The 20,889-nt window shown below is 44.1% G+C and overlaps 2 protein-coding genes across 3 annotated transcripts in view; both read left to right on the top strand.

Annotated features, from left to right (window-relative positions):
• Window positions 1-5,051, top strand: part of LOC109320170 (gap junction epsilon-1 protein-like) — a 5,872-nt gene extending 821 nt beyond the window's left edge. Inside the window, exons 2-3 of the mRNA XM_019550162.1 lie at window positions 1,234-1,416; window positions 2,331-5,051. Coding sequence (XP_019405707.1) covers window positions 1,234-1,416; window positions 2,331-2,726 — 579 coding nt within the window. The 3' untranslated portion in view covers window positions 2,727-5,051. The remainder of the gene's footprint in view (window positions 1-1,233; window positions 1,417-2,330) is intronic.
• A 5,612-nt stretch (window positions 5,052-10,663) lies between these two features.
• Window positions 10,664-20,889, top strand: part of VTA1 (vesicle trafficking 1) — a 73,287-nt gene continuing 63,061 nt past the window's right edge. The window contains exon 1 of one of the 2 annotated variants that reach the window (XM_019550161.1): window positions 10,664-10,896. In XM_019550161.1, coding sequence (XP_019405706.1) covers window positions 10,788-10,896 — 109 coding nt within the window. In that variant the 5' untranslated portion in view covers window positions 10,664-10,787. The remainder of the gene's footprint in view (window positions 10,897-20,889) is intronic. The other variant, XM_019550160.1, reaches the window with a different exon arrangement.

The raw sequence follows: 20,889 nt of genomic DNA, 5'->3' as shown, positions 1-20,889 counted from the left end.
CCCGCACTGCCCCTTTGCCAAGCCCCCCCTGAGAGGACTGTAGTGCAGTGAACTTCTACTGACTCCCCTTGAAAAGGGATGGGGTTGTCACTGAAAGCAGGAAGAATCACTCTGCCCCACCCCAGGTTACTTTAGTTCTCAAGCCCCCTAAGTCCTGCTGGGACCCGGCTGCCCAGGCACGTTCCCCTGCCTTTGTGTCCCTTTGTTGTGTGCCTTGTTTCTGCTGACTGTAGTCACTGGGGATCAGCAGGCAGACCACATGCCCTCGCCTTTTGTTTCCAAGCTTTTTTTATTTTTTGGGGGCCTGAAAGGGTCAGGTTGCCTGGGGCCCCTGAGATAAAAAGGCAAAATATGCAGTGACAAGTGTTTTCCACAGCAAGAGTCATGGGAGAGCAATAGCATCAGACCCAGTCTGATGATGGCCACTTGGCAATGATTTCCTCCACCATTGCACGAGGCTAGCATCCTCCAAGACATGTCTTTAAATTACATCAAGAACTTCTATGAAGGATGTGTAAGTACGAAGTGAATCATGAAATAAAAGGGAAAGGAATAATCTGCTTTTTATTTCTATTTTTATTTTTTTTTAGCATTACAATTGGTGGTGTTCAGAGACTGGCTGATCTGTTAAGAAATTCTGGAGGAATAGATTAGCATGAGACTTGTAACACTGTACATAACCCATGCTTTCCTTAAAGGAAATATCAATGAGGCACAACGACTAATGGGAACTGAGGCATAAACTGGCCTGGTTCTTACAAGCCTTACTTCTGAGAAGTCAAAACTTAGCTTCCAAGGATTCATAGATGGAGACAATCATTCTTTTGCCATTGTGATAGTTTAAACAACAGCAAAACAAAATATGAAGTCTTCATTGAAGGATTCCATCTTCAGTCTGTCTGGCATGTTTGTAATAGGAGAAGGCTGAATGTATATGGTATCTACAGTTACTATTGATTTCTTTTTAAAGAGCTTTTAAACAGATTATCTGATGGAGGCTAAAGGAATGAGTGCTTATGAAAATCTTTTAGAGACAGTAAAACAGTTTAAGGCATTATTTGGTTACATGTCCACTACAGTCTTCTTGCTGTGGTTGTTTTAAAGGAAGAGAAAGGAATGAGGAGGATTTTTCCAAATCTAAAGTACATGTTTTTGGAAAAGTGAAAGAATATACCTGCAAGAATAACAATATTTATCTTTTTCTTTTCTCTCAAATAATCCTATCATTTGCAGCTCAGGCCGCCAACAGTAATTGGTCAGTTCCACACGCTTTTCTTTGGCTCAGTTCGGATGTTTTTCCTTGGCGTTCTGGGCTTTGCAGTTTATGGAAATGAGGCCTTGCACTTCAGCTGTGATCCAGATAAGAGAGAGCTTAATCTCTTCTGTTACAATCAGTTCAGGCCAATTACTCCTCAGGTATTTTTTAATTTATTTTTTTAAGTAGAGATAGTAGAGTAATCTAAGAAGTACTTTGATAATGTAGTGATATAACTTAGAATATGAGCGCATATATGGCAAAGAAAGGTGCTGTGCTTTTAACCTTATTCACAAGAGTAATCCTCACTGCATAGAAAAATAATCCTTAGTTGTTGGAAACAGTCAGACTATTTGCCAGAGTAAGGATAGCTCAGGTGAGAAAGATTTGTAGGATCAGCTCATAAATGAACTATAATAAACAATATCTAACCTAAAAAGACTTGTAGACTGTAATGGCTGGATTCTGTGACTCTATATCCACACACCCATCTTTATTCACATAAAGGGTATTTCCACTGACCCTGTGGAATAGCTGAATAGGTAGTCTCTCCTGCGTAGGGTAGGGAAATAGGAGGCTACACCTGATTTTGATTCATGGCTCGGTGACTAACTGTGTGTGATACTGAACAAATCAGTCAATTTACTTTGTGTCTCAGCTTACCATCCTTTAAAAAATATGGAGATAATACTTATTTGTAAAGGTGTTTTAGAGATAGAATCCTTCAATGTCTCAATAACCACCACCAGTGGTTCATAAGAACTACCCACACAAGTAAGGATTACTTAAGTGAGTAAAGGTATGCAGGCCCAGGACCTCTTCATTGCGATCTACTGTATTTATACCATAGTTTACCTCAATTCAGAGAATGTTAACAAAAAAGTAAATGAGCTCTAAATCCAGCTTTTGGAAAAAAAATGTAACATTGATTGTTCTTACCTTACATAATCTTTTAATTTTATATGTGTTTTATATATTGAATAGATTCTTATAATAAATTCAGGTGTGAGTCTACTTCTAGCAGGCTCAATGCAGTTGCAAATTATCTGACAGCAAGTTTTCTGCTATACTTTAGGTATTCTGGGCATTACAGCTAGTGACTGTACTGGTACCTGGAGCAGTGTTTCATCTTTATGCAGCATGTAAAACCATCAATCAGGAAGATATCCTCCAAAAGCCTATCTACACTGTTTTTTATATCCTCACTGTTTTGTTAAGGGTTGTCCTTGAAGTTGTGTCTTTTTGGCTTCAGAGTCACCTCTTTGGTTTCCAGGTGAACCCAGTCTACAGGTGTGATGCAGGAGCCCTCAATAAAAAATTTAATATTACCCGTTGCCTGGTGCCAGAACACTTTGAAAAGACAATTTTCCTTATTGCTATGTACACATTTACCGTGATTACAGTGGTGTTGTGTGTTGCTGAGATTTTTGAGATCTTATGTAGGAGGCTGGGTTTCTTAAACAATCAGTGAACTTATTTTCATACTGAATCATTCCTCTTTATCATTCATTCACACTTTTTTTGAATATGTACCACGGAGATCTCAGCTTGAAACAGACCTTTCCTGTACACCTGGGTAAATTTGTACAGGAACTATATCCTTCTGTAAACTTTTATATTAATGTTTTAAAATGCAATATAAGAACCAGATCCAAAAGAAAATGATTATTTTACTTGCAACTTAATGGAAGATGCTATTTAAGTTCCCATATGGATTTGGAACAAGTCTGTTTGCAGATGGTGTGGTGCTTATGTAAATGATCTCATGATTTACTTTTAGTTCATGGAACTCTAATGCTTATGAAGTGAGCTTCTGTGTTCAGGTAGTGTCTGACATGATACAACAAAGTTCCCCAACTTTTCCCAAGAAGTTATGCTGTTGCAGCCTGAATCCTGAACAACCACATCCTTGGCCTCCCATGAGACTCCTCCTGACTGTGCTGTGGTTTTTATGACATGAAGCGATGTCTGCTAAGATATTGTTGGCAAGAAACATACTATTTTGTGTCATGCTATATGAAAAACTCTTTTTAAAGCAAATGATGGGCACACAATTACTTGTACTGCTCTGACCACCTCTCCTCCATTTTTTCTTTTTAATATACCAAATATATATGCATGGGTCATATTGATTTATGAAATAAAAGGTCAAGGGTCCCACACTTACCTCCGTTATATAGCATAGAATGATTCATAAATATTTATTATACTTTCAGTTACAGTGATCTTAATTTTTTAAAGATCCCCACTGCTCTGGGCACACACATACCTTGATTTCAATGAGAATTTTTTCTGATGGATTGAAGGACTGGGTCCTTTTATTTAATTTTTTGTTAGGCCAGTTCTGCATTTCTATCACATTGCATACAGTTGTTAAATATAAAAATCAGCACACCAAAGTGATAAAGTTATACCTTGAACTAAGTGGATTTTGAGTTATACCTTAGTTATACCTTGAACTAAGTATTCTTTAGATCTATTTATATATCTTGTATTCTCTTGCACACCAGTTTCCATCTCAGAACTAAAGGATATCTTCAAATGAAAATCAATCATGCTCCCTGGTTACATGTGAGCTGACAGAAAGATACATTTGGAAACTGGACAGAAGGAAGAGGTAGTTTCCATTTTTTTAATGTTTACAATTAGAGTACTAATAATTTGGTAGACTTTTTTGTTTGTTGAGTGGAAGAAAAGTATCTTTAATTTATAAAAGTCAAGCTCTCTTTTGCCTGCTTCATTATGGTCCATGACCAATAGATAAAACTCAGTCTTGTATTTCAATGTCAGAAAAAATTAAAATATTCTTGATGGAGACTCAAGAAAACAAAAGATTTTCTAACTCATTCTTTTGAATGAAAATGACTTGATCCACTGCCTATTGAAGTGAGTGCTTTTTTGTTGACTTCTGTGGGCACTAGATAAACCTACTGTGCTAAGAATAAAATTTGAGGTAGGAAAGCTTAACTTCCTTGAGAAGTGTAATGTATTTTTAAAATAATGTTTTAGCTAACATTTAGTATGATTAAAAGTCCCTGTTAAAGATCCAGGGCCTTTCAAAGTTAATTTACTTTTGAAAACTTGGGGGAGAATCCCAATACAGTATACAGCTAGCCATCTTGTTCAAATCCTGTTCATTTTACTCATGTAAGCAGTCTCCACAGTTGCAGTTCTGCAAACCTTGTAGTCTTTACCCACACAGAATATCCTATCCACTTCAGCAGAACTGCTCAGATGAGTGTAGAATTTGATCTTTGCTGGACTTATCTGGATCCAAACTGTACAGAGGTTATGTAGTTCTTACTTTTTGATGAGCTGGCTGATGCTGACATCCTAAATTCTAATGTGTTTACTGTGTAATAGATTTCATGCTCTGATTTTTTCCATGGAAGTAAGTAATTTTCCTCTTGTCCCTAAAACTAAACAAATATATGTTTAGCTGACCATGGATATAACTATTTATTTTTCATTTTCAAGTAGCACAAGAGGGGAAAAAATACCTGCCTTAATTTGTTGATTATATATCATGTGTTATGGTCAGTACATAGGTGCTTAGTTTTTGCTGTATACATCAAATATCCATCCAGCTGTTTACATATATGCAGGGACTGTTTTTTCAAATTCATTCTGTAATCTCAGGTATAATAAACCTTTTATGTACAAAATGCAACATGTAATTTATTATGTTGAAGTTACAATTTATACGTACTAACTACAGAGCTGTTCAACCATACTCCAATCACATTTAATGAGATACTGGGATGTTTGTAGAGTAAAATAAATGAATATAAAAAGAGTTCTTTTACAATTGTGTTATTATTTTGTCCTGAACTTCCATAAACATAAAGCTGAGCTGGCCTCATATTAATAACTAGCCAATTGCCCATCATGAATGACAAATTTCAAAAGAGTGCTTACATGGCCAGCCCCAAAGGGTGCCCCTGCCCCTTGTCTATTTTGTTGCACCTTACTACCAAGCCACAGCCCCCCCAGCCCTGCTGCTCCCAATGCACTGACACCATCCCTGCCAGTGCCCCTCAGTCACCAAACTACCATACCCTGCTCCCCTGGGCACTGATGGTGCCCCTCACTCCTGACCTACAGCCCCCTGCCCCCCATCCCTGCTGATGCCCCTCACTCCTGACCTATAGCCCCCCACACTCCCAACCCACAATCCCCTGCCCCCACCCTGCTGCCCCACACTCCTGAACTGCAGCCCCCTACCCCACCAGCCCTACCAAACAGGCCCCAGCTGTCCCCATCCTGACTGGCCAGAGCGTGGTGGCTCTGATACTGAACTTTTTATTAAAAAGTGGCAATGGGCTGATTCATACCCAGAGGTAAATCCAAACACCCTGTAATACCTACTTGGCCCCAAATAACTGTGCATGTGCTCCCCTTCAAGGGCCTGGCACATCAATGCCAGAACAAAGCAAAATGGTCAGCAGGCGGCAGCGGAGTGTGTCTGGCCCCAGTGTGGGCTGGAGGGAAGAAGATGGGGAGGCTGTGGCACCCCTGCCCTGGGATGAGGCTGCCACACCGCACCAGGCAGCCTGGCCACGGCTCCCTCCCTCCCCCTGCCTCCTCAGCATCTCGTGGCTGCTCAGCCCCTGCAAGCAGAGCACAGGCCACAGCCCCTGGTCTGCCCTCCCAGCCACAGAGTTCCCTGCTGACCTCCCCACCCCCCTTTTCCCTCACTGAAGAACAAGCAACCCTCCCCGCCCGCCTTGCCCTATTGCAGCCCTAGCCTCCACTCCCCCTGCCCTGACCAGATGTCCGGGATTTTGCTGTGCTCTGGGAGTGGAAGCAGTGAGAGGCAATCAGAGGCAGCAGGGAGCACTGCATGGGTCTGCACCTTCACAGCTGCAGGCAGGTATGTGTGTGCTCCCTGCTGCCCCTGGAACAAAGGAAAGTCCTGGACATTTGGGCAGATTTAAAAAAAACAAGCCCTGACTGAGAGCAGAGGGCTTAAAAAAGAGGACACGGACATGTGGCACATGCACACTTGATCAAAAGCATTACAGACATACAGACAGACTAAGTCCTTTGTTATATTAAAATACTACCTTCCCTTTACATAGCACTTTAGTCTTGAAACGGTTTACGAAGGAGGCTAAATCATCCTCATGATCTTCATTTTATAGGTGGGAGAACTCAGGCAAAAACAAAGATCTGCTTAAGTCTCATGGTTTTTGGGCTGAGACAAAACTGGCTGATTTTAAATAGAGGTGGAGAAAATTGTTTTGTACAAAATTTTGAACTTTGTTTTCATTCTACCAAATATTCTTGAAATTTCCTGAACATAAACATTCTGAACTCAATGTTAAACATTTATATCAAAACAGAAGTTGCATTTTAAAAAGTACTGTGTTTACTAATACAAACCTACATTATTTCTATATTATATCACAAGATTTCAGCACTCATGTGAATATAGCATGTCATAGTACCATGAACATAGTCATGTTTTCTTAAAAATCATGGAAGGGAGGTGCTATTTAGTACTGATTGAAATGCCTTACTGTCTAGATCAGGGGTGTCTAACATCTCTCCAACACTGAGCAGTCTGCAGCCCCCTAGGCCACATGGTACACATGCTTTCACTGCACCCTACTATGCCGCATGGGCAGAGACGAGACGAGATGATCCTCGCAGGGTGCGGGGCCTGGGGAAAATCAGCCTGTATGGGACCCAGACATGAAGAATCTGGTGGGGGGGGGGTGCCGAGCGGCCAGACACAAAGCGGGCGGCAATGACGCAGTTACCAGCACTAAGTGGGCCCTGGAGGAGGAGCTGAGACTGCTCCACCCTGCTCTGCAGGGCCTGTCAAAGCACGGGGCACTGGGCAGTTGCCCTGATTCCCACAATCCCCACCCCACCGGGATGGTCTTGTGTACAGGTGCCTTCCCACTGCACTGTACCTCATGGTGCAGCTCTGGCACATTGGGCCCCAAGCCTCCTTGAACTTCCTCAACCACATCATACTGCCCCGTGCCCAGTGGGGTCAAGAAGCTGAAATCAGAAGAGAGAGAGAGAGCCCTGAGACCCCAAGGGTAGTGGCAGCCGAAGTGTTGATGGAAGTGGTACCACTAGATCTAAATCTCATCTTTGCTTTGTAATGAAAGAGTTTGACACTTGGGATGAGAAAAGAAAATAACGTCTTTTCTTTTCTGACAATGAATATTTCAGAAGCAACATATGGTTTAAAGATTTTGTTGTGGGGAGTTTCATCGGTGACTGAAGACTCTGAACTTTGCGGTGGGGAACGGGGTGGGGGAAGCAGCAGCAGTGTTCATCTGTGTTCTACAGTGGCACTGGCTGCAATTTAACCTTATATATAACCCATATTTAACCCACTTCGACCCCCTTGCCCTAAGGCATGCTTAGCTTACTAATTCTTCAGGGTGCAGGTGTCATGCACTTTGTGGGTCTTCTTTAGTGAAGATCATTTATGGTCCTCCTTTAAATATGATTCTTTTAAAAATATTTCTTCTAATGAGGGTGTCTTATATTTAAGAGAATATTGTATGCATCCTGTGTGCTATTCTTATAGGTATTATAGCTATTTCAATATAAATGTGTATAAACTGAATTTATTTACAAAGAACATACATTAGAAATACCAACTCTATCATTTTTTTAATTCAAACAACTCTCAATTGAAAGATTTTTATCCATGTTGATGGCATTTAGCAAAATGTCATCATATAGGCCCTTGCTCATCAAGGCTTGTGTATTGTAGTGCCTTAAACTTAGGTATCTCTGCCTGTAAGCAGAATTCCAAAAGAAGAGTTATGCATTCTAGGTCCCCATACCTAAAATGGTGATACTGTTTCACAGCATCCATAAAACTAGTTTTAGTCAAGTAAGGATTTAAGATATGCAAGTCCAAAACAGCCCTTCTCTGTACTCCTAGATTTGAGTATTCCCAAACTTCTCTTCCTGCTTCTCCAGACCAACAGCCCTTCCTTCCCTTCGTTCCTTTATACCAACTTTTCATTTGCACCCTTGTATGTAGTTTCCTTCATACACCAGAACCTCTGCACCTTTATTTCATGTTCCCATATTGTGTGTCACATGCACCAGATCTATGTCCTCAGCTGGAGTACTTGGCTAGTATTTGGGGGTACAGTGAGCTATTTCCATTAGGAGGAGACATTTATGATTTTAGTCATGTGGTTTTAGGTTTCTCTGGTTGGGATATGAATCAAACAAAAAAAGGTAGAGGAGTGCAGTGTTGCTAGCCATAGCTATTTTTAAGGGGCCAACACCAAGTCTGGGGGAACACCTGTTCACCAGAGCACCCCATGGGATGACAAGGTCAAACAGTCACAAACTCCAAGACCGTTTCAGGCTGGACATAAGGAAGAACTTCTTTACAGTCTGAGCCCCCAAGGCCTGAAACAGACTGCTGCCAGAGGTGGTGCAAGCGCTGACTCCGGACTCCTTTAAGAGTCAATTGGACATTTATCTTGCTGGGATCCTGTGACCCCAGCTAACTTCCTGCCCCTGGCACAGGGGGCTGGACTTGATCTTCGAAGGTACCTTCTAGCCCTAATGTCTAGGAAATCTATGAGTCACAGAAACACAAACACGGCAAAAGGCCCCAAAGCAGCTAAACCAGCTAATGAAAAAATTGGTTAAAAACTGGTTAAAAATGTAACTAACCCAGGTAACAATTCCAAAACTCTTTTCAGTTAGCACCCTGGCAAAAAAAAATCTTGCTTTGTAGACTTTCTTTTGGGAATCCAGTACATGTACTTCTTTTGCTTTTTTCCTAGCTTCCGACTTCTGACTCACAGGGAAATATACATACAGAACAATGAAATCAATATGCAATTCATACATTTGCAACCAGTTTAATTTGTAGGTAATGGTTTCCATTGAGCTTGAAGAGATAGAAGGTACTACCCACAACCACTTTATGATTAACCATGAATCAAAGATACAGTTGCCTGGGGCCATCCAATTTACAGCATAACATCACAATGCTCCAGCACCCTAACCAGTCCTATTTTCCACTTTCTTTAGGAGTCATAGGATCATAGCAACATAAGAAAGTAGACCTGGAAGGGACCTCACAAGGTCACCTAGTCTAGCCCTCTGCTCAATTTAGTATTATCCCTGACCGAATTGTCCCAGCCAAGTGTCTGTCCAACCTGCTTTTGAGAGTTTTCAAAGACGGAGATGCCACAATTTCTCTAGGTAGCCTGTTCCAGCGCTTGACCAGTCAAGAAGTTCCTCCTACTCTCTAACCTAAATTTCCTCTGCTGCAGCTTAAGGCCATTGCTCCTAGTCCTGTACCCTACAGCCACTGAGAAAAGCCCATTTCCATCCTCTCTATAATTACTCTTCAGGTCTTTAAAGACTGTTCGCAAATTCCCTTCTCAGTTTTTCCCAGACTAGGTGACCCTAGCTTTTTCAGCCTCTCATAACTCATGCTTCCCTTGCCCCTAACTGTTGTTGTTGCTGCTCTCTGCTGGACTATTTCCAATCTGTCTACATCTTTCTTAAAGTGTGGGGCCCAAAACGGAACATAGTGCTTCAAGTGAGACCTCACCTGTGCTAACTAGAATGGAAGAATTGCTTTTCTTGATTTGCAGCTGACAATCCTGTTAATACAACTATCTTCTCTTTATTCCTTCATACCCAGACCCCTAACATCCCTCTCTCAGGCTGTGTAAACATTCATTTACCAAGCTTTAAACAAAATAAAATCAAATCCATTTAAAGGGCAGTTGGGAGGGGTAGAGGACTTGAGAAGACAGTGGACTGCAGACAAAAGCAATTGCTCTTGAAATGACTTATGAAGGCTATTTCTTACATAGGCAGCCCCCCCCCCAATTTTCTTTTGACCACTCAGTCCCCATGAGAGCGGACATGGGCAGGGCTTGAAAACTTGCAGTGCAGGCATGCTTCAAAGTACATGTGTAGCTCCTTTATGGGATGCACATTTCTTGGGTCAATGGCCAGGTTGGGTTTGCCAGGGGAGTCCATCTAACAGATTGTCGGCAAACCCTCAATTTGAGGATGATTTTTACCATGGCTCATGGCTGGGTCTTGAGTTGACTTCAGAGTGCAATCCCTGAGCCACAGATCCGTCTGCAGGAGTTGCAGATTTCCACCGGGGAGAGACGGCTGCGGGCCCGGCCCGGGAAGGCCCAGCAGAGCTGGCAAGTGGGCAACACCAATCCCACCGGGGCCAGGAGCCCGGGCGCCAGACGCGGGACTCGAACCTGTCCGTCCCCGAGCGTCCTCCCCTTCCCCCGCCCCTCCCGTCGCTGGCAGACCAGCTTCGCTTTGGCCCTCCCGCTCGCCAGGGGTTGCTGCTGCAAGCGCCGCTTTCCCGCCGCACCTTAAGCACGCATGCGCAGGGGGAGAGCTGGAGAGGGCATTCTTCCCCCGGAAACGGAAGTGAGCCCCAGAGGTTAGCAGCTGGTGGACAGGGCTCTGTCAGCGCGGAGTGGGGGAGGGGACTGTTGTTGTTGTCTTTACTCTTCTTGCTGCTGCGGCGGATTCGGCCCGGGGCGTCATGGCGGCCGCGGCCCTGCCCGCGCTGCCCCCGCAGTTCAAGAGCATCCAGCACCACCTGCGCACCGGGCAAGAGCTGGACAAAAGGGAGCCTGTCGTGGCGTATTACTGTGAGTGTCCCTTCCCCGCCCACCCGGGAGCGCGCAGCACAGAACCCTAGTCAGGCTGCGCCACGCCCCTTTTCCCACTGTCGCGCACGCGCATAGGCGTCGGGGGACGGGGTAGCGCGTGCGCAGGGCTGAACTTTGGTGGTGGGGTGCGTTCTTTGGCTGGGGCTAGCTGGAGAGCGCTACTAAAAGCACCGGGTTGGAGGGTTCAATCCCTGTATGGGGCTGCTGGGCTTTTCCTGCCTCTTGAAGTCTCCTCCAGTCCAACTTTTATGATATGATATATGCATTTTGCTGGTGGCTGCATGGGGGGAATTGCCTACACACACACCTGCCCCCACACAGTGACACACAATGAAAAGAAAACATTAATTGACACTTTTTGCATGTATAGTATAATTATGAGAGATACAGGACCACATGTATAGTAGCCACATTGTTACACAGCTGAAGGCAGTAGAGAACCTGGTTTACATTTGCCTGGGTGCTACACTTCATTTTGTTTGGGTTTTTGGGGGTTGTTTTAAGCCTTTGCCACAGGCTTTGGGTGTTGGCTGCAGCTAGGGATTTTTGACTGGGCTGTACCAGTGCTGCTGCTGAGACCAGAGCTCGAGGTTCCTGGCTAGGGGGTCTTGCCTGTCCACTCAGGGTCAGAACAGTAGATTGCCAGAGTTAAGGATCAGGACTTTTAACATGTCCAGGAAAATCACAGGCCTGCCAAGGAAAATATAAGCCCCCTTTAATACTGAGGGCCATTAATGACAGGTTACAGATTACTTGAGACAAATAATGAGAGTGGGGATAGGAGTGAAGGTCAAAAGTTAGTAACTGGTGTGCTAAGGCAGTTTGGGGTTAGAGAGGAATTTGATCCCATGGTCAGAATGGTACAAACTGTGGGGTTGGTTTTGCCTTCCTCTAGCGGGGTGGAATGTGGTCCTCTGCTTGGACCCTCTGGAGCATTTTTGGAGTGGTAGGATGTGTCTGCCTGGGATCTCTCCAGCATAAGGTAATGCTTGTAGAGCAGCAGGACATTGACCATTATGATCCCCTGCCTTCTCCAGGGCAGGTTTGGGTATTATGCTGGGGTTGTGTCAGAGCTGATACTCATCTTGTATAGAGTTGAGATTACAGATGCTCATGAAATGGCTTGGAGAGTGACAGGAGTTCGCACGTGGAGGTCAGCCTGACAGGGAGTCTGCACATGGAGGCCGCCACCGCAACTCTACCCTTGCGCTATCATCCCATGGCCACCCGTGCGGTTTTGTGAGCAAGTAGCACAGGATGTGGTAGTGGCAGTGTGGTGGCAACCACCATGTGGGGGCCATATATGTGCTGCCCAGCCCGGGGGGGTGGAAAGAGGGGCTTGCATGCAGCAGCCGCCACTTCACCGCTGCTTATGCCCCGCAGCTGGCTGCATGGGTCCATGGCGGTGCGGGGTGGTGGTGGCTGTGTGCTGGCTGGGGGGAGGGCTTTGTGGGCAAGCACTGCCACTGCAGAGCCATGCCCTTTGCCCCTGGACCCTAGAGGTAAGTGGGGCTTGGGGGCTATGGGGCAGGGCTGGGGAAGGCAGTTGGGGGCTAAGGGAGCAGGGGGTGCTGCTGGCCCCAGGTGGCACACCGCAGCCAGGTGCAGGGCCGGGGTGTGAAGGCAGGGGTGCCCCTCTGCGGGGGCTTTGTGGCTAAGTGATGCAGGGCACGCTTGCCACCCGGCCAGCTTCCCAAGGGAGGGGGAGGCTGAGGCTAGCATGAGGCTGGCTGCACAGCTCCAGGGCCAGCTCTGCAGCGGTGGCAAGGTGTGGGGGGGCCTCACATGCAGCAGCCGCTGTCTCTTACTTACAGGGCTGTGTCAGCAATGATGGCAGCTGCCTACAAAACCTCCCCGTACCACTGCAGGGCAGTGCCCAGAGCTGTGTGGCCGGCCTCGGGACAGCAGCAGTGTGGTGGTGGCCAAGCAGCATGCAGCCATCCCCACCACCATCCCACGGCTACCACCACAGTGCTCGGAGCTGTACGGCCAGCCGCATGGTGGCAGCGGCACTGTGGTGGCTGCCGTGGCCATAGTGCAAGATGGTGGTGGGGATGGCTGTGTGCAAGGGCAAAGGGCATGTCTGAACCTGAGCCCAGCCTTGGCTGACTCAGAGGCTCAGTCCCCGCCCTTCCCACTCTCTCTCCCTCTCCACGTAGGGCTGAGGATTTCCTGCCCTTTCTGCAGTCAGCTCTTGCAGGCTTGTTCCAGCTTGCAAGAGCACTCTGTAGAAGTGGAGAATCCGCGGATTTCTCTGCTAAAAAAGGAAATCTGAGTTTTCTCTGATTTAAAAACAGGGAATCTGTCGTTTTCTCCATTTTTTTTCAATGGGAAATGGAAAACTCGGATCCCCGGTGATAACCCTGCGCAGCATCTTGGAGCAGGGAATTTCCAATGGGCTGAATGAAAAGGAGTTTCCAGTTGCTTGTTTCTTGGCCTGCCCCTGAATCCTAGAGTTCTAAAAGAGGGTGAAGATGATCTGTTCAGGTCCCTTCTGACCCCAAACTACTATGAAAGTGTGAATAGTAAATCTCCAATTCCTTCCTGCATGCCATTCAGGATTCAGCAAACCGCTGTCATGTTCTATTCTCCCTGCCCCATCTTCAGTAGTCTGCTGTAAGATGGAAGTCCTGGCCTTCTCTGGATGCCACTTACTTTGTTTTATTCCCTTTTATATAAGAATTACCTTGTGGTTCAATCCAGTGGTTGTTAACCTTTTTAGACGTGAGGCAGCCATTGGTTGACTCATGGCCCCCCACCATACCCTTTGTGAATGGAGAAGTACCTCAGTTCAAAACTTATTTATTATGGGGCTTATATTGCAGAGGGACCAGGCACTATGGACAGGGCAGCAGCTAGGCAGGGATGAGTCTAAGCCTGCATGTATCTCTTTGCACCTGCTTATTGCAACACTGTGCAGCGCTCTTCAGGAGATCTCATATGACCCCAGAGTGCCCTGGCCCGTGGTATAGACTAATCTTGTTGTGCCACTAGAAATTCTTCCAGTTGTCAGACCAGACATTCTGGTGGCAGATAGCAGCTGTAATGGCAGCGTCACTGGAGTGCTTATACCCAGGGGAACTTTTGGTGGCTTTGCAAGGTTTCACAGCAGCAGGGCTGAGAGCGTGAAGTGCACCTGGGGAAGGCTGCTGAAGGGACAGCAGCAGTCATCTGGTGGGTTGGCAGTGGCTCGTGTGCCTTCTGCTGTAGGTAGGAGTATTGAGTGTCAGCTTGTATATTAAGTCTTTATGTTACTCATTGCTGTGTACATGCTGCTCATTCTTGTGTACCCCACATAATTTCTATATTCTTCGTCCTCAATCCTTGCTTGTCCTCTGACCATCTTCTTTGTCAATCCTACTTCATATAATCTTTCCTAATTACAGGTCTCCCATTTTCTTTGTGTAGTTGCAGACATAACAATAGTTGTGGTTAAAAAGACATTTTCCCTGTAGATTCTTAGCTTCACCACAACTCTCCTACAGTAATCTAAATAAAATAAATGAGCTATTTTTTCAGTTGGAGTAGTTTTAATGAATAGATTTTAAAAAACAGTGACAGTGCTTTTAAAAACTCTGCTTTAAATACAGTGGCAAATTTCTGTCTCATAAGATGAGATATCTGTTTTGGATTTAGGAGCCCTTCATTCTGATGTGAAATTTACTGTTACCTTTTTTGTGTTATCTTTGTCAAGTCAGTCTTCTGCTTTCTAACTAGTAAGGGAATGGATTTAATTACTGGGTTTTTTTCTTCAGTAATTAATTTCTCTCCTCTTTTCAGTTCACACGTAAATGATACGGGAATGCATTTAATTACTGGGTTTTTTCCTTCAATAATTAATTTCTCTCCTAAAGGAAGAAATTTGGCTTTCAGTTTTGGCCAAGATGAAATGTAGCACCCAGACAAATGTAGACCAGATTCTCTACTGTCCTTCAGCTGTGTACCAATGTGGCTACTATGTGTGTGGTCCTGTATTTCTCATAATTGTACTGTACCACACAAAAATTTCAGTGAATATTTTCTTTTAAAATGAAGTGAATGTAAAATAGGTGTTTAACCAATTCTTTCATTTGCAAGTTACTTCTGTATGTATGAAGTGAACTGGTGAATTATAGTATTTAATGTTTTGAAAAAGTGGCAATTTGCAGGTACAGAATGTAATCTAGTTAAGACCATGCATATGATTAATATGCTACTACATTGTCCTTTGTTTATTAGATACTTGCTTAATAAAATCAGTTTCATATTAGAGCAAAAACCCTGAACCAAATGCCAGAAGCATTATACTATTCTATATTTTCTGCTGCATATTATCATCTTTCTAATCTTCCTCTTAAGACTCAGAATCTTAAACCATAATGTATGTGTACAGGTTTTCTCCTGTTGGCTGTTGAACTTAAATCAACTTTGGTTCACACTTGGCCACTACCCTTACTGTCCAGCTAGGTTTGCTTCCTGTAATAAATGAATAAAACAATGAAGTAGCAAAACTAAACAGGAATTTTTTTCCTGATGGACCCTTTATAGACTTTCTTCTTTTGCCACTGCATATTAAAAATGCTGTTTATTAGAATCAAAAGTGTTCTGGCCAATGTGATTCAAGTGAGTGGTGGAAACTACATTAGAAAATCATCTGATAAGCAAAATACCTCTGATACAAGAGAAAGAGCTATTCCCCTGTAATAATTGCTAGAGTCTTTATATTGCATTTTTCAACAAGTCCTTTTTATGATGGTAAGCATTAGCTAGTTCAAAAAGATTGTCTTTTGTATCAGATGTAATAACTGCTTTATGAAAGTATTAGCATACAGTAGAAAAAGAAATGGAGTTTTGATTATGATGAAGCCCGATACAAAAAATGTTTTGATGTCCAATTCCTATTTTTCTTGTTTTCTTAATTTTTGTATTTTTAAAGTCTAATACAAGTTTCCAAGCAGTAAGGAACAAGCAGATTATGGAATAAAAATTTAATGTTAGTTGGCATCCTGTATGAGTTTCCTAATGTGTATGGCAAATTACTGTTTGAGCTTCAGATCATAATAGGTCACCTTTTACTTTTCCATCTGCTTACTTGAGCATGCTTGTCATTTGAGACCTACCAAACTGAGGCAGTTGCCTGTCAATTTTGCAAGCAGCCATTTCATGGATGGAGTGTGGCGGGATCCCCCATGCCTCTGATTGGCCATGGGGCATTGGTGGCCCTGCCCCTGGTTAGACAATGCCAGATTTCACAAAATTTGCAGAATTGTGGTTTTGGTAGATCCTTAGTTATCATGTTATTGAGCACAGTTGACAAAATGATGTAATATTTATCATTGTGTTACGATTTAAAGTAAAAAGTGATGACATCTTGTTTTCAGAACTAGTAGTTTTAAATCCTGAATGCTTTTAAATGTCACAAAACAAGAATTAATCACCATGAAAATAATTTAAGAACCTTTAAAGAGAGTTTCATACAAATACACATACTGCCCATCTAGTGATGAAACATAGTCCTTGTTATGTTGTAGGGCAGCAGTTCCCAAACTCTGATTGTGCACCATGAAAGTTACATGATACAACCTTACGTACCACTGGCAAATTTTTTCATTTCAGCCTTAAGTACCCCAGAAAACTTTTTTTGTCATATAAAATAATTATAATAAATCTGTTAACGTGTACCACTGACAGGTTGTCTGTGTACCACTGGTTGTACCCGTACCACAGATTGGGAACCGCTGCTGTAGAGCCTCTATCTTGCAGTTAATAGTGTGTGGGTAGAACAGAGCGTAAATCAGACTGCAGTTCAGAACTTTCACTTATTCTGATACTAAAAAAAAAAAAAATTAATGAAATTTCCTGTAAAATGCAAATCCTCTAAATATTGTTTGGGAAAGCTTAGTTTCCCCAAAGTGATACTAACTATATATGTTATGCACTAGCACTATGGACATAATTAAATAATAAATTGATATTCCAGAATTAAATTTTGGTCTTGAGAAACCAGGTAGAGAATACATTTCAAAATGTTGGCAAAGAATCCTGTCAAAATAATATGCTGATATTCGGGGGGGTTTCAATTGTTGATTCAAGTATTAGACTTAATAGATACCCTGCCATTGTAATGAACAGAGCCTTGGCAGCACCCTGGTCTCTCCCTTGCTCTTTACCTGTGACATGCTGTAGATCAGTGATTCTCAACCAAAGTGCCACAAGGTTCTTTCAAGGGTGCCACAAGCTCTTACTCAGTGTTAGCACTGCTAAGTGCGTAGCTGGTTCACAAACCAAATCCAGAGATTTCAGATAGTGTTGAAAACATGATTTGTGTCTTTGAGCGACTTTGCAACCAAAGGAATTGCACTGTTAGTCATACGAGGAGAGGCTGAGGGATCTCGTACTCTTCAGCCTAAAGAAAAGAAGGCTGAGAGGGGACCTGATTGTAGCTTTCCGCTGTGTCAGAGGTGTACATGAGAGGCTCAGTGAACAACTGTTCACCAGGGTGCCCTGGGGGAAAACTAGAAACAATGGCCACAAACTCCTGGAAGATAGTTTCAGGCTGAACATTAGAAAAAGCTTCTTTACAACTAGGGTGTCCAGACTATGGAACAAGCTCCCCAGAGGTGGTGCATTCATTTACCTTAGAGGTCTTCAAGAAAAGACTGGATGCTTACCTGGCTGGGGTCACCTGCCCCCAGATGTCTTTCCTACTCATGCAGGGGGCTGGACCCAGTGATCCTTTGGGGTTCCTTCCAGCCCTGTGATTCTAGTTTTCTATAGTTTTAAAAAAAAAAAAAAAAAGTGAAAATGCAGAGCTGCTTTTTTTGGAGGGTTCTATCAAGTCTAAAAAGGTTGAGAACCACTGTTTCAGACTGTGTCACTTACTTCCCAATGTTTTCTTTATGCTTGTGTGTGAGAGGGGTTAGAAGAGTCTGATCTCATGGACATATTAGGGCATTTATGCACATATCTTTTTCTCTTGCAACGCTCTGGAAATCCGGTGGGTTGGAGTAGACTCGATTAATCTCCGAGTCTGCTCCACACATGAGCTGACATGCACTGTGCTGCATTGCATGCAGTTGTATAAGTGGCAAAATGCATATTAGCACACAGAAAATGGCAGAGGTATGCTTTTGAACTAAAACAGTAGGAAAAAGCCTGCCTACTAAATGGGTACTTTGTGTCGGTCGTTCACCAGCCCCATGGGATGCCCTTGCCCATTATGGGACAGGGAGGCCAGGTTGAGGGAGATTCCTTGCCCTCCATCAATGCTGACCTCATGAAGGAACACCTTGAGAGGCTGGATACTTTCAAGTCAGCTGGCCCTAACAATCTACACCCCAGGGTACTCAAGGAGCTGGCGAGCGTCATATCCCAGCCCCTGGCACGGATCTTCGAGAACTCCTGGCGCTCTGGTGTAGTGCCTGAAGATTGGAAGAAGGCCAGTGTGGTGCCTATCTTCAAGAAAGGAAGGAAAGTGGATCTGGCAAACTACAGGCCCATCAGCCTGACCTCTGTCCTGGGGAAAGTCTTAGAAAAGATTATCAAAGAGGCCATTCTTAATGGACTGGCTGATGGCAACATCCTGAGGGATAGCCAGCATGGGTTTGTTGCGGGTAGGTCTTGCCTGACCAATCTCATTTCCTTTTACAACCAGGTGACCTCCTGGACAAGGGAGAGGAGATTGATATCATATATCTTTACTTCAGAAAGGTCTTTGATCTTGTATCCCATGATCACCTCTTGGCAAAACTGGCCAACTGTGCCCTTGGGTCCACCACGATCTGGTGGCTGTGGAATTGGCTCCATGTTCGGACCCAGAGTGTGGTGGTTGACGGAAGTTAATCGTCTTGGTGCCCTGTGACCAGTGGGGTGTCTCAATGCTCTGTCCTTGGACCCATATTGTTCAACATTTCATTAATGATGTGGACATTGGAGTCAGAAGCAGACTGGCCAAGTTCACTGATGGTACCAAACTCTGGGGTAAAGCATCCATACCTGAGGACAGGAGGGTGATTCAAGCTGACCTTGACAGGCTCAGGAAATGGGCAGATGAGAACCTGATGGTGTTTAACACTGAAAAATGCAAGGTTCTCCACCTTGGGGGGGAAAAACCTGCAGCATCCCTATAGGTTCAGCAGTGCTACCCTGGCTAGCACGACAGATGAAAGGGACTTGGGGGTCATGATTGACCAAAAGATGAACGTAAGCCTTCAGTAAGATGCTGCGGCTAGTAAAGCAACCAAAATGCTGGCTTGCATCCATAGATGCTTCTCAGGCAAATCCCAGGATGTCATTTTCCCCTTGTACTCGGCCTTGGTGAGGCTGCAGGTGGAGTACTGCATCCAGCTTTGGGCTCCACAATTCAAAAAGGATGTGGAGAAGCTTGAGAGAGTGCAGAGAAGAGCCACGTGCATGATCAGAGGTCAAGAAAGCAGACCTTACGATGACAGGCTGAGAGCCATGGGGCTCTTTAGCCTGGAAAAGCTCAGGCTCAGGGGTGATCTGATGGCCATCTATACGTTTATAAGGGGTGTTCACCAGGATCTGGGGGAACATTTGTTAACCAGAGCACCCCAAGGGATGATGAGGTCGAATGGTGATAAACTCCTGCAAGACCATTTCAGGCTGGACATAAGGAAGAATTTCTTTACTGTCCGAGTCCCCAAGGTCTGGAATAACCTGCCAACGGAGGTGGTTCAAGCACCTTCTTTGAATGCCTTCAAGAGAAATTTGGATGTTTTTCTTGCTGGGATCTTATGACCCCACCAGACTTCCTGCCCCTGGCACTGGACTCAGTCTTCCAGGGTCCCTTCCAGCCCTAATGTCTATGAAATCTATGAACACCTCCAATGTGTTTTAGCTTAAAAACGCACCACCGCCATTTTGTCAGCAATGATGCACATTTCATCATTTACACAGCTGCGCATGGCACAGTGCTGGGAGCTTTTAAAAGCTCCTGGCGCTGCAGCGCAACTATGTTTGCAAATGCCATAACCTGTAAACCCTGAGTACTGGACTTAAGGGCCAGAAAGGCTCGTTCCATTTTTATATTTTTGTGCACCAAGATGTTTTAGAAGGACTTTACTAGTCCTCTGTCACTAATGTCAGGCACTACAACCTTCCTGTGTGCAAGGAATTGTGTTAAAGACTTGGAGTGTGTCTGGGCTGTGGTCAGTGCAGTGTTATTGTACCGTAACTAAGGCACTAATCTTGTAAATGTTTGTGTATATAAGTTTACACCATGGGTATATTGACTCCGTGGGCTTTAAGGTAGTATGAAGATGATTGCTGGCTGGCTCAGGTACCAGGAACAGTCTAGCAGCAGCAACATCATCATAGAGCTCTACAAAGGGTAATTGACCTTGCTTTTCAGCACTGTGCTTTGTACTTCCATGGCTAAACTGCTTCCAGTAGCTGGGCAAGCTCATTTAAAAGTAGCTTTAGTATTCTGTACAGTGTTCTGTAGACCTACAATTTATAGTAGCCCCCATGATGACTCGTGACTGTTCATCATAATAGTAACATTAAGTGCATACTTAGATGTTTGCAGGTTGTAACGTGAGGCGTTACTACATGTGATCTGGCAGTAATGACCACGCTGCGGTGTTAGCATTATATTGACATTTCTACAGTGATGTTCCTTCCCTTCTCCCCAGCATAATGCTAGTGTGTGATGTGCACGGAGCTTGGTATTGAATTAGTAGTCAGTCACTCTTCATGCCTCAGAAAGCTGCAAGTATTTTTATAGGCACCGATCTTGTACATGTACTGAATTTTGCAGTGTGAGAAGCTCTTTTACAAACCCAAGTCTATGCATAAAGCTGATCATAGAATCATAGAAGTAGGGTCGGAAGGGACCTTGTAGATCTTCAAGTCCGACCCCCCTGTCTGGGTGGGAGAAAAACTGAACTCAAATGAGTCCAGCCAGGTAGGCATCAAGCCTCTTCTTAAAGATCCCCAGGGTAGGAGCCAGCACCACTTCCCTTGGAAGTT

This window comes from Crocodylus porosus, unplaced genomic scaffold (genome assembly GCF_001723895.1).
Source record: "Crocodylus porosus isolate Cpor-Errol unplaced genomic scaffold, CroPor_comp1, whole genome shotgun sequence".
Taxonomy (NCBI): Eukaryota; Metazoa; Chordata; order Crocodylia; family Crocodylidae; genus Crocodylus; species Crocodylus porosus.
This window is presented reverse-complemented; position numbering and strand designations above follow the sequence as displayed.